At 28.4% G+C, this 15671-nt stretch overlaps 1 protein-coding gene across 12 annotated transcripts in view; it reads right to left on the reverse strand.

Annotated features, from left to right (window-relative positions):
• The window catches only part of Klc (kinesin light chain), a 101263-nt gene that overhangs the window by 16876 nt on the left and 68716 nt on the right, over window positions 1-15671 (reverse strand). For 10 of the 12 annotated variants that reach the window (XM_087161932.1, XM_087161930.1, XM_087161934.1 and 7 more), the window contains exons 10-12: window positions 15407-15524; window positions 14147-14255; window positions 8831-8989 (exon numbers count right to left, since the gene is read on the reverse strand). In XM_087161932.1, coding sequence (XP_087018058.1) covers window positions 8831-8989; window positions 14147-14255; window positions 15407-15524 — 386 coding nt within the window. Of the gene's footprint in view, window positions 1-7617; window positions 7719-8830; window positions 8990-14146; window positions 14256-15406; window positions 15525-15671 lie in introns of all 12 variants that reach the window. The other 2 variants (XR_015433295.1, XM_087161931.1) reach the window with 1 other exon arrangement.

Raw genomic sequence — 15671 nt, forward strand, 5'->3', positions numbered from 1 at the left:
AATAACTGCACAGCAAAAAATAAAAAAAGGCAAAAAATTATAAAATAATGTACTTCCATGCAAACAATAACTCAACCGTTGTGGAGAGACAATAAAAATGACTTAATCGGCAAATTAAATTTTTTAAAGCAACTCTATAATTTATTTGAGAGGCTTTTTGTGTCGAAAAGCCATAAAATAATATAAACCCAACTCAAAATTGCAAAATAAGATACAATGAGATAATACAGTAAAACTTCGCTACAACAATATTTTGGGGACAAAATAAATATAGTGTTGCAGAGGGCCTGTACATACTTTGGGGACACAATAAGATTCTTCTTTATTAATGTATTTATTATTAACTATAAATGTATTTATATATTATGCCAAAAATTAATTTGCAGAGTGTTAATTATGGTTAAATATTAAAAACAATTTAAATAAATTTAGAAAATAAGATCCGTAAACATACCTGAAAACTGTTTATTTATTTAAAATAATCTTTGTTTATTCATTTTTTTGAATGTCAAGTCCACCAACAAAGTATGCATCGGGTCTAAAGCACGAAAATGATTTTTGTTTGTGAATGGTGCTCCACCCGCCCACTACAGAAAATGTTCTCTTTCAGGTGTTGATGTGTGGTCACTTGTGACTCATGATCAGCTTTTAACATAAAGGAGTATGAAATCAGATAAGAATGTTGCACATGTGACCTCTTAAGAGATAAGGGGGGACAATTCTAAGCATGGAAGATCTTGGAGTGGTCAGCAGTGAGTCTTCTCTGGTCAGAAAAAAATGGCAAAAGCTGATAAAATAAGATTTTTTTTTGTTGCTTTATTTGAAAACCAACAATAAATGGGGAAAATAAGGTTGAAACTTGGAAAAAAAATTATTTTACAGTGGTTTATTGCTTCAGAGAATATCATAATATTGAGAGGAGCATGACAATAATTCATATGGAAGTTCGTCGGGACCAAGAAACATTATCGTAATAAAAAGAGCTATTGTTGCATTGGATATCGTAGTAGCGAGAAATTACTGTATAAATGATTTAAAAACTGCACACCCACTAAAAATGTTTTTCCCCCTAAACATTGACATTTTATAACCCATATGAAGCTCTCATAGTTTAATAAAACTATTAAAAATTATTATTCATTAGATATTTATTTGAAAAAAATAAAATATTAGGGGCCTAAGTTTTCTCTCGTTAGGTTACTCACAGAATGCATAATTTTCCCATATAAAGGCATTTATAACACACCTGATCATTCAAGGAGGATACAAAATATCATTAGCCTCTCCTTAAGAAAATAAACAAAAAGATATAATCAAGAGCAGGATAAATAAATTGTAATAAAATAAAATGACACACAAGGTTATAATAAACTAGGAAAAATGCATGCATTTTCACACCACAAAAGATGGGTTTATAAAACTTTTTCAATGACTGCTAAAAAGCAATCTTTAATTCAATATTGGGATTATTTTAACATAAATATTAGTAACCCTTTAAGGGTCACATTACCCTTTTTTTAAAAATAAATCTATAGTCATTCATTTCGTGGCTGTTTAACTTAGAAACAATAATTTATCTTCAAAAAATAGTTAAAGTGTTTAACTTTTTTAAAATTTAAAAAAAAAAAAATTGAAATATTTAAGGCTTTTATATTTTAACATATTTCCAAATTTTTTTTCTTCTTCTTCTTAGTGCTTACAGTATTCATCTTATAACTTTTGTCCATTCATTTGTTGATATATCAATTAGAAAATTTTTTAAAAATTATTTTGAAATATATATACAGTGAATTCGCGATAACTCGAATCTGATAGGACTAACGAAAAACTTCGACATATCGGAAGTTCGACTTACCGTTAGTTTCGGTTTTGGACTTTCAAAATATTGTCGGATTATTTAATTAATGCTTATTAATTACAAATCTTCTAAATGCTTGCAATATTTAAGATCATTTTCTGACAAGCCATTTACGATAAGACTGTTTGAAGCACTTTATGATACCTTGGTCCATCGGCTGCAACTTTGCTGTTGTGTTTGGCGGGAGAAACTGCAAGTTTACTGCTTTCAAATTAGGTAGATCACTTTGCGCTGTGCATTTATCCATAAAGTAGTTATCAGTTTTCTTTTCCTAGCGAAGAATTTCTGATCCAATTTTCTTACATAGTCTTCAAAAAATAATGATGTCATCCGAAACTTTTTGTTAGACTTGCAATCCAAAGGATACGTTTTTACATTCTTGAAACATCGGGGATTTCGGTATTTTCCGATAGCAAGTAAGGGCAATTTCTCTGTCCCAGACGCATTTCCTCCAACTAAGACAGTCAAACGTTCCTTGCTCATTTTACCCCCTGAGCAGTTTTCATCCTTAAACATCTTAGTCTTATTTGGAAGACATTTAAAAAATAAACCCATTTCATCAATATTGAAAACATCATTTTAACTGTATCCTTGAAGTAAATTTTGTAACGTTTAATTTAACCACTGTTCACATACTTCAAGAGGGACAGCTTTAGCTTCTCCATGAAGAGTGCGAAAGACATTGTGTGTGTGTTGCAAAGGAAGGGACAAGATATTAGCTCCTAGGTTTTTTTTCTTGCTTCAAAAGATCCAAAAAAATTCGAGTTAAAGGGAGTAAAATTCGAGTAATCGAGAATAATTAACATGAAATTGAAGATAAAAGGGTCGGGACCTCATAAAAAAATCGAGTTATAGTAATATTCGAGTTATCGTACTTCGAGTTATAGCGAATTGACTGTATATAGAAGAAAAAGGATAAAAATTCCTGTTAGGTACAATATATAAAATGCTGTAAAAATTGTAATACCTCATTAAATGCTTATTCCATGCACTGTTAAATAAGTGTATTTATACTTAAAATAAAAAAGCTTACTTCAAATCTTTATCTTAAGTGGAAAAAATACCCGAAGGATTTAATTAAGATTAAAACACAAAATTATCTTCTATGAGAAAAAGCACTTTAAAGCCTGTCTGCTGATCAAATTTCTGTTTTAGGGCAAAAATTATTCAAGAGAGATGATTATTTTTTCAGTGCATTTGAAATAGTTTGAAGTTTTATTATAAGCAATAAAAAAACATTGATAGTTTTGTCATTTTTTTGGGTACTGTGACCCCGTAAAAAATAATTAAAAATATTAAATTAAAAAAACATTAAGAAAAGTGAATTTAAATATTTTAATTAAAAATACAGAAATTTATTTTATTATCAACATGAATTTCAGATACTCAAATTAATTTTGAAAATATTATTGGAAATAAACACACTGTCTTCAGAACGTAATTTTAACAAACATGTATAAATTATAAACAAAATATGCTTGCAGAAAATATGCTACAATTATTTATCAGTACGCAAAATTTACTGATGATTAGAACTAATTATCAGTAAGCATAATTTTAGACGATTATATTTTTTTAGCTAATTTTTGCTCTGTCAAAAACTAGGACTCAAAAATCTATTGTGAAGCATTCAAACTACGGAATGCTCAATGTCAAAACATATGTTTAAGAAAGCAAATATACATCGAATTGTATAGATATATATATACATAAAAATTGTGATTAAAGAACTGTAATGAGACATTGTAAGATATTTTTTATGTTTACAAAATTATTTATTACAGAAAAACCCAGATTATGACACAAACGCAGGGTATTGCAGAAAACCAAAGCCATGATTTACAAATCATGTATGTAAATCGAACTGAATCAATATTATTTCAATAACAGAGAGATAATTTAGAAAAATTTTCTTTTAAGGGGAATTATTTGAGATTTTTCTGACAAGGAAAATAACAATAAAAGAAGGTCACAGTTTGAGAGCTCTAAACTCTAAGCAAAGATTTACTATTAAACTGTGTAGACTATTTTATTGAAAAAAATTATCTGAAAAAAACAACAACATTTAACCAAAAAATAAAGAGAGAAAAAATTACCAACTTAGTTGAATTTTTTCGACTACGTTAAACTAATTAAAAAATTCAATTTTTACATTCTTTTATGAGTCTAAACAATGCATAGCATTGTTGCAACTTTTCAAATAATAAAAAAATTAAATTGTAATTTCTTTTCATTGTGATTTTATAACTGTCAAAGAAGGCATTTGCTAAACATAGACAAAACAAAATTTTAACAGTCATGAATAACTGTTACAAACAGGCAACAGTAATAAAAATAGAATATTGTTTGCCAAAACGTGCTACTTCCTCCGAGATTCAGCCTTAAAAAAATAGCTTAATACAGTTAGCAATAACTAGATCTATTCAATAACAAGTCACAACAGGTATCAATACTGACAGATTGAGTTGTATAATCTAAGTTCTGCTAGCATATTAACAGAGTGAACGCTTCAAAATATTGTAATAAGGAAATGAAGTAATATAACAAATACAAAACAAGTTAATAAGTATAATTTAGAAAACATTAAAAATTTGTTTGCTATATTTTTTAGTTTTTTTTTATAGATATTGTTAGCGAAAGTATTATCTACTTTTTGCACAAGGCAAGGAACACTAAGCAGAATAAAGAACAGTTATACATTAGTGTCATTATCGTCTATATTACACATAGCAGTTTTAAACCAGGGGCAGACAATGTAAGGAAACATTTAAAAAAAAAAAAAAAATGCTGCAGAAAAGGAAAGCAACTAAATGAGCAAAAAGCAAATTGTTTGTTTGCTTAACAACATTAACCTTTCATCATAAGCACATTCATACAAACATTCACACAAGTCTTTTAAACATACCTGCAGAGTTGAAAGAAAAATTGATAAATACGTAAAAATTTCATCTATAATGAATACAAGGTATTGAAGATTGAATATCCTAAATTTTCAGAAAAAGAGACTGATGGATTTATCTTGAGAATAATATGCTTCATATCATTAACGAAGAAACTTGCCCCATTTTAAATTACGCAAAACAAGATTTCTACAAGTTGGCATTGAACATTCAGAAAAACAAGAACAGAACATAGACAAAGGTTTGCATTGAATATTCAGGAAGGAAAAAAAACTAGATTTTCCCTGGCTGACTTCACTGAGTTTCCCTGAATTTCGTTACCAGTGTCATAAATTTAATTATTACTTCTTCAAATATGCCTAGTTCGTATACAAAAAATAAGTTACAAACGCAAGGAAATTATTAAAGCGAAAATAAAAAAATTAAAAAATTATTACAAGACCCCAATATCGATTTCAGAGGGCAGGAAATGAAGCCTGAAATTGAGAATCTCTTGCAAAATGTAGCAGATTTACGGATGAGGGGCAAAAATCCTTCCAACTGAATATACTGATAATGTCTCAGTATACGCACACGTAGCACCCACAAGTATTTCATCAAACATGTAAAATGAATGGTGTTTTCATATGCTACAGGTATGCCAAAATTGACTGGGGTTGAATTAATTTTGAATGCATTGATTAGAATAATGTCTTTTTGTATAATTCGAGGTGCAAAAATCAATGAAGTAAAGAAAAAACCTCACTACACTTTCGAAAAGGGAAAAATTAAGCCCTTTTTAAAAACATCTAATAAAAAAAAGCACTTTTAAAAAACGAAAATAAGCATCTTTAAAGAATGCTGTGCACCCTGCTATATTTCTAAAAATTCATTTGTAAAATCACGTAGGACAATATATATGAAAGAATATACAGGTATCTCAAAATTGTCCTAAACTTTTATGGGGAATAATAACTAATGAAAATATATATATTGATTCAATTGTAATTCTAAACTCTAAGTAATTAAAAATTTCTCCTTTTTTTGTTAGTAGTGTGGCTAATTATGCAAGCAATAGGAATACAAATAGAACTGGAAAAGAATAATTAGAAACAAAAAGAAACAGCCAATAAAATAATCACTAGATATACAGAAAAATACAGGAACGTTGTTAAGTTTCAAGCATGATGGGAATTCGAATTAAACAAACAATTGTTCAACCCACGAAAAAAAAAAAAAAAAAAAAAAAAAAGATGAATTTTCCACAAAAATGCATGTCCCTTGTACTTACTCAAGCAAGATAGGACATGGAATTTCACAAACAATAGAAAAGCTCAGAAAAACAATAAATTTTTTATAAGATTATTTATGCACCTTAGGGATAAAAAGAAAGAATGAGAGATATGTTAAACAGGAATTAATGGAAGCATGGAAAATCCACAACACTTTGAAATGAAATCTAACTGATCCTAGTTTGATATCTCCTGAAGCCAATGTACATTATCTAGGTAAAAGCTTACATTCTTTGAAAAAAAAAAAAAAAAAAGAAGGCCGAATACTGCGCATACTAAATAATCCAAGAAGATTAGGACAGAATTCAACTTGACTAAAGCAGATTTTTTAACTTTAAGTTGACCACATTAAATACAAAGCAAAAAGAATGTACTCAAACAAGATTTCATTTTATAACCAGCGTTGAACAGCTCACCCAATTTTTAATTTATGATTATTAATTATTCAAATCCATAGCCTTGCAATTTTGAACCTAAAGCAGAAGATAAGGGAACTTCTGGATCAAACATTGGGACTTTTTAATGGAACTAACCAGAATTAGTCCTACATGGAAAGAAAAACTATGAATACCTTCCACGGATAGCCCAATGGTAAGGAAGTTTAAACCTTTGATTCATTTCCTAATGAGGATATTTTACATCAGCATTAGGGTCAGAATTCTAATCGATCAGCCATCGCTGGGATTCGTACCCTACTCCCAGTTTTGGAAGCGAACTTCTTGGAGCAACATATCATATTCTCCGACTTTAACTAGCAAAGATTGGTAATCTTAAACTATTAACCAGTTAATCTTAGGTTTCTAACATGGCTGCTTCATGCTAATATGTTAATAAACATAATAAATACAATTTCTCTATAAGTTTTACAGGATGCATAGCCAAATCTCTCAACAAAAAATAAGCACCTTTTAAATACTTTTTAGGCACCATATGCATTATCAAAATTCAAGATAATGTTCAAAGATTTTACAAGATGATAAAGCAACTTATTTCTGACAAAGAACTCTTTTCTTGATTATATTAGCCACCCTAAAAAGATACGAGAGATTTTTCGGTTCGATTTCAGAGGGTGGAAAAGGGAGCCTGAAATTAAGAATATCTTTCAAAATGCAGCAGAATTGCACACAAGAGTGCTAGAATCTCACCAAACTCAGCTCAGTAGACGCACATGCAAACTCGCAAATATTTAATCAAACATATTAAATGATCGGCACTTTCGTACCATACGAACCAAAGTAGGCCAAAATGGATTGTGGTTGAAAGAATTGTGAAAACGTCGAATAGAACAATGTGAAAAGCACGCTTTTGCATGATATGTGGTTAAGAAGAAAAAAATATCATTTTCCAAAAATGAAGCACTTTTTAAAAACACCTAATGAAAAAAGCATCTTTAACGTCTTTTTAAAGTCGAAACTAAGCACGTTTAGACACTTTTTAAAGAAAGAAGTGGCATTTCGATGGTAACAATGGAAATTCTTGGGAGGAGGAAAAACAATCCGCAGGTATAGATGTCAAGACAGAGAAAACTCTTTCACACAGTATTATGACATACACACACACAGAGGAAAAAGGGATCATTCACACTCACCTAAAAAACGAATACAGACAACATTATTCTTTTCTGAATTTAAAAGGTTTTGAGAGAGATCTTGCTGCACTTTGCAGGGTTCCTAAAAAGTTTTTTTGTTCCTAAAAAAGGTTGTTGAAATTGTGTTAATATTAAACCCAGGAAGGCTTTCATCTTGGTTAGTACCAAAGCATAAAATAATAAATAAAATTGCAAATAATAAAATAATAATCAAATAAATAAAAGATAAAAATAATATAATCGTTTAAATTCTCAGCTGTTGAAGGAGTAAAAATCCCTAGGTGGCACAAAAGATAATTAGTAAGTATTAAATTTTGCCATGCAAAACTGAAAAAATAATAGTTAACTTTCATGAAGATTAAACAGTAATTACAATAGACTCGGACGAAAGATTTAAAAAGACATACTACACAGAACTAACAAACAAGCACAAAACTTGAATGCCATGACCTTCAATTGTTTACGTTACGAACATCGGTTGGTACGAGACACAAAAAAGATGATCTAACATAATTATTAATGTTCCAAGAGATGCATTCTTGATAAGTTTAATGGGTAAATTTTTAGATAATAAATTTGGGAAGTTGCTAATAAAATAAAGGTGGCAACTAAATACATTTTCGAGGGAAAAACTTTGAAATTAAAGTATTTATACACTAAGTACACATTTTTAAACAGAATTATGACAACAGTTTTAATTATTGAATGAAATATTTATTTATATATAAATTTAACATTAATATCATTGTTGAGTTTTAGAAGGAAAATAATTTAAAAACCTCAGTATAAATAAACTTTAAATAATCAAAAGCAACATAATTTTCTTATAATCAGAAATATATTTAAAAGAAATCAAATATTTTTCTTAGAAAAACTACACAAAATCAATGGCTATAAATAAGTTTTTTTTCCCTCTATTTACTGAAACATTATTTAGACCTTAAGAGTTTTTTCTATGCCGTTGCCATTTCAATGATGCACCTATTTTATTTTTACCTCACTTAAAATAATTGTTTTTAAAAAAATACCAAAATAATTTTTTGTTTTTGATTTTTCAGATTTGAAAAATATAGCAAAATACATTAAGAATGAGCATTTTTAAATTGCATGCATAGAATAATATTCTAAAAAGAACAAATACTATGTTTCCTTATCACAGTCTACCCCCAAGTAACCACATTCATAATTCAGTTGGAAGTATTTTAGTACTCACGTCCTCAGGGTCACCACACTGGTCGTAGGCCATACTGTCCAGCGATTCCCTCGAACCCCTTCGACTGAAATCTTTAGATCGACGCTTATCTTTATTAATGACAGTCAAATCAGCACTTAGGAAATGAGATGACTTCCCTTGTCTACCCGAGTCTAGAGCCTGCAAACAATTATTCATTTTATTAACAGATATATAACATTAACCAATATATTAACATTATAAAAATAAAAAAACCTGGAAAGGATACAATGAAATAAAAAAAAGATAACAAAATTTTTATAACTTAGAAGAACACATAGAAATGGCACCAAGGCCAATTTTTTTTAAAAAATGAATTTTAACAATGTAAGTCCACATGGATAACAATGTTTTATGGATATTAACACAAATATGTTATTTATTTTAAGGACAATTGAACAGCAGTTAAGTTTAAGTAAGTGTGAAACTCTGTTGAGGCAGAATAAATGCGTAAGCATTCTAAGGTTCAAAACTTGCAATAAATCTTCATTCACTTTTTTTAATATCTTGACAAGAAGATTTATTTTCTTTACCAGCAGTTTTGTTGTTATGAAAGCTATATACAACAAACATTTGACAAATTTTTTTTTTTTAGATTCAAAGATAACAATTAGAAGATCACAATAGAATATTTCAGTACAATGTACAAGCAAAGGGGGGGGGGAACGTAAAACAAGATTTCGAAATTTTGACTTAACATATAGATAATTAAATATGCGGAGTTTTATTATTTTTGAAAGAGTTTTTATTCTGCACATATAAATTTAAGATGAAACATATGCAGAAAACTTAAACTGCTGGCTTTTTAACTTTTATTCAATCCTATTTTCTAAACATTAATTGAAAAAAAAAAGAAGTATAAAAATAGAAGGAAAAAAACCGAACACAGAATTATAAATATCTGATTAAACTTACAAAGTTAGGAAATAAACACATTTCTTACATTTCGAAGATGTTTTAATCTAAAGTGTGTAGATCTTTTTTTTTTTTGTGTGGATACGTTATGTATACAAAACTGATGCTACATTACTTTTCACAACATTATATGAAACAGTTACCGGGTTGTTAATTTCAAATTGCTTGAACTTAATATAAAAGGACAAAATAAAAATAGATACTTCCATTTAACTTTCTCACGCAGAAGTGTTGAACAAAAGTATGCAACAGCTTTATGCAGAAGAACAGTACAAGAAAGTAGGATACAAACACCAATTTAAAATTACTATTTCACAAAATCTAGAAATTTAAGAACTAACAAATTAATTACTTTCCAGAGTGAAAGACTTAAAAAGCTAAGAATTAGAGATTTAAATCATTTCATTATTTTTTAAAAATATATTTTAACAGAATAAGGAAATTTTGCTCAAAAGAAATGCATCAATGTTAAGAAAACTCCTACAAAACAACAGTAATGAAGTCGGAATTTATTTAACAAGCTTATAAAACATTTTTAATGTTAGTTTTGTTAACCTATCAGGAGTCTGTCTGGGTTTTTTTGAGAGGTACCTATTTTGTGAAAATTAAAAATTTTATTAAAAAGATAAAAATATTACTAGCACTAAAAAATATTTTCATTATGAGAACATTTTTGACTAGGTCATACAGAAAAAAGTTTCACAGAGAAAAAATTTTTTTAAATAAAAAATAAATGTCTGTTAGAATAAATTTACAATAGTGTTTAAGATAATGTTCGAATTTTGACTCTCTGTAAAGTTTACAAAGAGAGACCCCTGTTGTTTCATTTGAAAAAACTCAGCTAAAAAAAAGAAGCTCGCTTTGATATGGCATGAGTGACCATTTAGGTTTACCATATTGCAGTATCTGATCAAACATGTGCTATCTTTTCTTAAAAAACATCAGTCAAAAAAGCTCTTCTTTTCCCTAAATTGCAACGAGAACAGTGTTTGCACGAGAGCTTGCTTCATTGAAATTATTTTGTGAAACTATCATTTTTCCTAAAGTTGAATTTGTGAAAGTACCGCTAAACGGTAGTTAATATACCAGGGACAGACCCCTGCCTAAAATACGAAAGAAAAAGACGTAGCTATTTTACTGAAAAGAAATTAATAAAAATATATACTTCGACACAACATACTTTATACAGGAACATTGAAAATATATATTTCATTTAAGACCCTATTAATGCATTAATACAATACAAAAAACTATGAAATGAAATACATTTTCCTACATTAAGCAATTAAAGTACCAATAAATTACTTTAATTGCTTACCAGAGAGTCAAAGACAATATGATCGTAACAAAACAAAATGTGTAACAAAACAAGTAAACAAAATGTGTCAACGTCTTTAAAGCAAGTTTACCTATTATATATGGCCTTTAAATTTACTCTTAGAATAAAGTGCATAAAAAGTGATTTATTTTAAATTGCTCATACATATTTATTTGAAAAGGTTTCAAAGTTACTGATACTACAAATTCAGTGTTAATAAGTTACTAGTCATTATTTATTTGTTTGTTATTAATAAATTTGAGAAAATTATTAATTACTGAAATATATAATCCTGTATATACATAAATTATCTTAATCTTGAAAATACATAAATCTTCCAGCAGAAACTCTGGTCTTTAGAAATCTTTAGTAATTGATAATGCAGTATTTAATTATTCAATTTGAAATAAATCAAAAAGAAAATTAACTTTAAAAAAATGTTTTTTTTTCACCCTGTAGTTAATAATAAAAAAACAACAGTGTGTGTTAAGGCATAAAGCAAGCTGAGACTAATGTAATTACATTTTGAAGGGAAAAAAAAAGAATACTATTAAGTTTTCTAAAAGGTTAACTAATAATTAGAATGTTATAAATCAGGGTTGGCAAGGTTTAGGACATAATGGATTAATTCAGGGTTTAAACCTTGGTTTAAACCGTTCTGTCCAAAACCCTTTTACTCAAATTATGTCAAAATTTTATCTGAACAATATTTAAGAGGTAAAAAAAAACATAGAACTAATAACATATCTATATTATATAAAACGCTGATATGTATGTATAAATAAAACCGATGATATTTCTTTTCTCGCGTTGGCAACAGTTTTCATTTTTAATTGATAGGCTTCGGCGCGCAAGAGTACGTAGTGAGCATCATATGGCTAATCTATATTATATAAAACGCTAATACGTTTTAATTGATAGGCTTCGGCACGCAAGAGCACGTAGTGAGCATCATATGTCTAATCGGGTGAATTCTCACCAAATTATCAAAAAAATTCTCAGAAAATTATCTTCAGCGAAGCCGATGCTTTACATCCGCCGTTCAGTACTATTTCATGTTGTTTTACAACACATCGTTTTAGCCCTCTGGTGGGAAAGACTTTAAAACAAAACTTACAACAGTTACTTTTCTCAACAACTGAAATTTAGAATAGTGTGATTAAGAAAAATATGCGAACTGTTTTCAATTTTAAATTAATATTGAAATGCACAGGTTTAGAATTTTCTACAGTGAAAAGTTTTCGGAACTTCAGTGTTCAAAAAAGTATACAAAAGCTAGACGTTAAGAACATATCCAATGAGTGAGCAAAGTGAGCATCGGATTGCGAAGCAACCCGAAATGAACTGCGAAAGCAGTTTCGGGGTCGGCGAGCGCTAGCGAGCAGGGGGCGAAGCCTCCTAGTTGATAATTAATATACTAGAGAATATTTGTTTTTAAAAGTATAATGTTTTATTAATATTGTTTGACTCTTCAATTTAAACAAAGGAAGATTAATCAGTAATCAAGTTCATTCAATTGGTCCTCTCATTCAATAGTACATAACTGCAGTTTGGCCTTGCCATACAGGTTAAAATATTAGGGACTAAGTGCTTGGTTTGTCATAAACATGTTTATTTATCTATAGTACTATTCAAGAGTACTTTTATTTCATTCATGTTCAATTCTTTTAGCATAGTGGTGATACATCACCAGTGTCAGTAACTGAAACTGATGTTTTGCCCTTCAAAACTGTTAATACATTTTTCAGTTATTTTGTATTTTTAATTTAAACTAATATATTTATATTTAAAAACAATTTTTTTAAAAATAGATGTCTTTTTTATAATCCTGTAATGCAGAAATTATAAAATTTTTTAAAAAAAATATTGTGAAAAATAAAAGGTTAATTTTTGAACAAATTTAGTATTTTTTTTAAGAAAAATTATTCTTTTTAATATTGCCATATTTATCTTTATGCAAAAATATTATTAATCAGTATTAAAAGCATATTTATATTTAAAGGATTAGGTATTTACTTTTGTTGTTCAATGAATTGTGGAGATTCAAAAATTATAAACTTATTCCAATTATATTATATTATTTTCTTTTAATAAGTTATAGTAAATTGTATAAAAAATAGTAAATATTTATTGATACATGTAATTATTATGGGTACAATGGTTACAACTATAGAATTTTTACCTTATACCAAAGTTCAAGGTTTTGGACACTTTACCCAGTTTAGGACAGTTTTACCCACGCGTCCTGTCCAAAACCAGTTTAGGACGTCCAAAACTCCAACCCTGTTAATTTACAAACCCTGTTAATAATAAAAATTATTTTTCAAATTTTTTATATATATTTTATTTGTTTAAAGATATATTAATAGCTGTCAACATGGATAGAAAAAAATCCAGTAGATTTTACGAAATATTAATTTTTATGATAATTGTTGCATAATGTACATAATATTTTACACATAGGGAATTTTAGGGATTTTTATAGTCATCAAAATAGAAAAACTGCAATATTTTCAATTATGACAGACATTAAACATACATGTTATGCATTATGTTTATTCATAATTTCGAATATTAATAGGCATTTAATTCATAATAAATAGTTAAAAGATTTTTTTAAAGAGAGTTATGAATAAAAATAAACTGAATGTTTTAGAACAAAAAATGTTTTGAACTAATTACTATAAATGAAGTTCGCTTTCTCATGTATTAGTAATACTTATTTAAATATTCAAGCAAGCAATAATCTGCACAAAAATTCTATTTTACATTCATTCATCCACAGATCGTAATTTTGACCTGAATCAGAGAATGATCCATCTCCAATTCAGTACCTCCAGAGGTCTTGATTTACTATGGGGAACATGGAGGATTTTGCGACTTGACAGATTTAACGTGCATCAGTCACCATTTTACTACATGGGGAGTGTTCGGCCGGTGGAGTTTGAACCCACGAACTCTCGGACATGGGCCCAGCGCTCGAACGACCAGGCTATCAAAGCCTATTTAAATGACTGAAAATATCAAAATAAAGATTACAGTTTAAAAAAAAAATAATGAGTCACCTCTTTCCTTGCTCTTAATGCACAGTCTTCCAGGGTGTCTGCAGCTTCATATTTTCCCTGACGTCTATACAAAGCGCCCAAATTTTTCAGGGTTGTTGCAACAGTTGGACTATGAAATATAAAATAGAGAAAAAACAATAAAAAAAGGGCAAATAATGTTTTATTTCCATTATTACAATGATAGAATATTTCAATATTTCATTGTTACAAAAAAAAAAATGACATAAGGTACTGTAAAAGTTCTAGTAGTAAACATTGCAATGCAAATTTAACCATGTTCTAAGATTGAATGAGGCAAATAAAGTAAATTTTAAAAAATTCTAATAACGCAAACTTCACAAGCCTTTTCCAGGCACTTAGAAAAGAAAGAGTTGAAACAATAAAATAGCTGAAAAAAATTCAAAAGCAAATATTTCCCCCCCTTTTTTTTCTGCAAAATTATTATCTAAAGATACTTTTCTTGTTCATTAGAAAGGAAAGAAATACTCCTGATTTTTCTGTTCTCATTTTGGAATAAAATACATTTGCCACTGACTGGCTTGCTTCAGCTAGAATTTTAAATTGATAAAATAATAACAAAAATTCTGATATCACAGAAGTCAAAAAGATAATTCGCTCTAGAAATGATGTTTTTTCTTTCATTTTTTGAAAGAAAACCAAGAAAGTAATTTATAAAGAACACGATAAAAAACATTTTATATTTCAATAAAATATGACTGTGGGTGGGGAGGACAAATTCAGATATTCGGAACACCATGAAATTGGAGGGAGGGGTAAAATCCATTATGAAAATTAGATTTTTTAAAGACCTAAATCCATGATTTTTTTTAAAAAATAGTTAAAATCATGACAAATTTTGTTCAATGCCAAAATTCATGACTTTCCAGGTGTGCGATACCCTGCTTGAATTACACAAAACGTCATGCATTTGTACATTCCTATGCACTTTAAAAACTAAGTTAAAATTATAATTTTGAAAAACCTTGATGTGGAGAAATATTTCAGATGAAATCAGATATTGTTCACCATACTTTCCAAGGAATGTTTTTTTTTTTTTTTTTTAAAATCTCATTTGATTAGAATGCAATATCACAATAACAATTTACCATAATGGATGCACACTTTTAAAAGGCAGGATACTATAGACAAATTAGATTTTATTTACCAAGAAGTAAATTGTTGCAATTTTAGCTAAAATAATATTTAAACAACCATAAAAACATTTTAAAGATATCAGAAAAATAAAGTTTTAATAAAAACCTGTCAACTTTAGCAGCTTTATGCCAGCCACCATATTCCCCATAAGGGGAATTTTCTTTTTGTTTGCTCTTGTTTTCTTCCCTTTCTTCAGCTACTTGCCATATTGGCTTATTTTCACCTGTTTGAAAAATAGGATTAAACAAATTGCTATGATGAAAAATAAAACCTATATAGTCATATTAATTTAATAAATTTTTTTTCACTTCAACAAACTTCACTTATGACTCAATTTTAATTTTATTTATTACAACCAAAACCTTATAAT

The sequence above is a fragment of the Parasteatoda tepidariorum genome, chromosome 4 (assembly GCF_982258835.1).
Source record: "Parasteatoda tepidariorum strain Cologne lab strain chromosome 4, Ptep-v5.0, whole genome shotgun sequence".
NCBI classification, from domain to species: domain Eukaryota; kingdom Metazoa; phylum Arthropoda; class Arachnida; order Araneae; family Theridiidae; genus Parasteatoda; species Parasteatoda tepidariorum.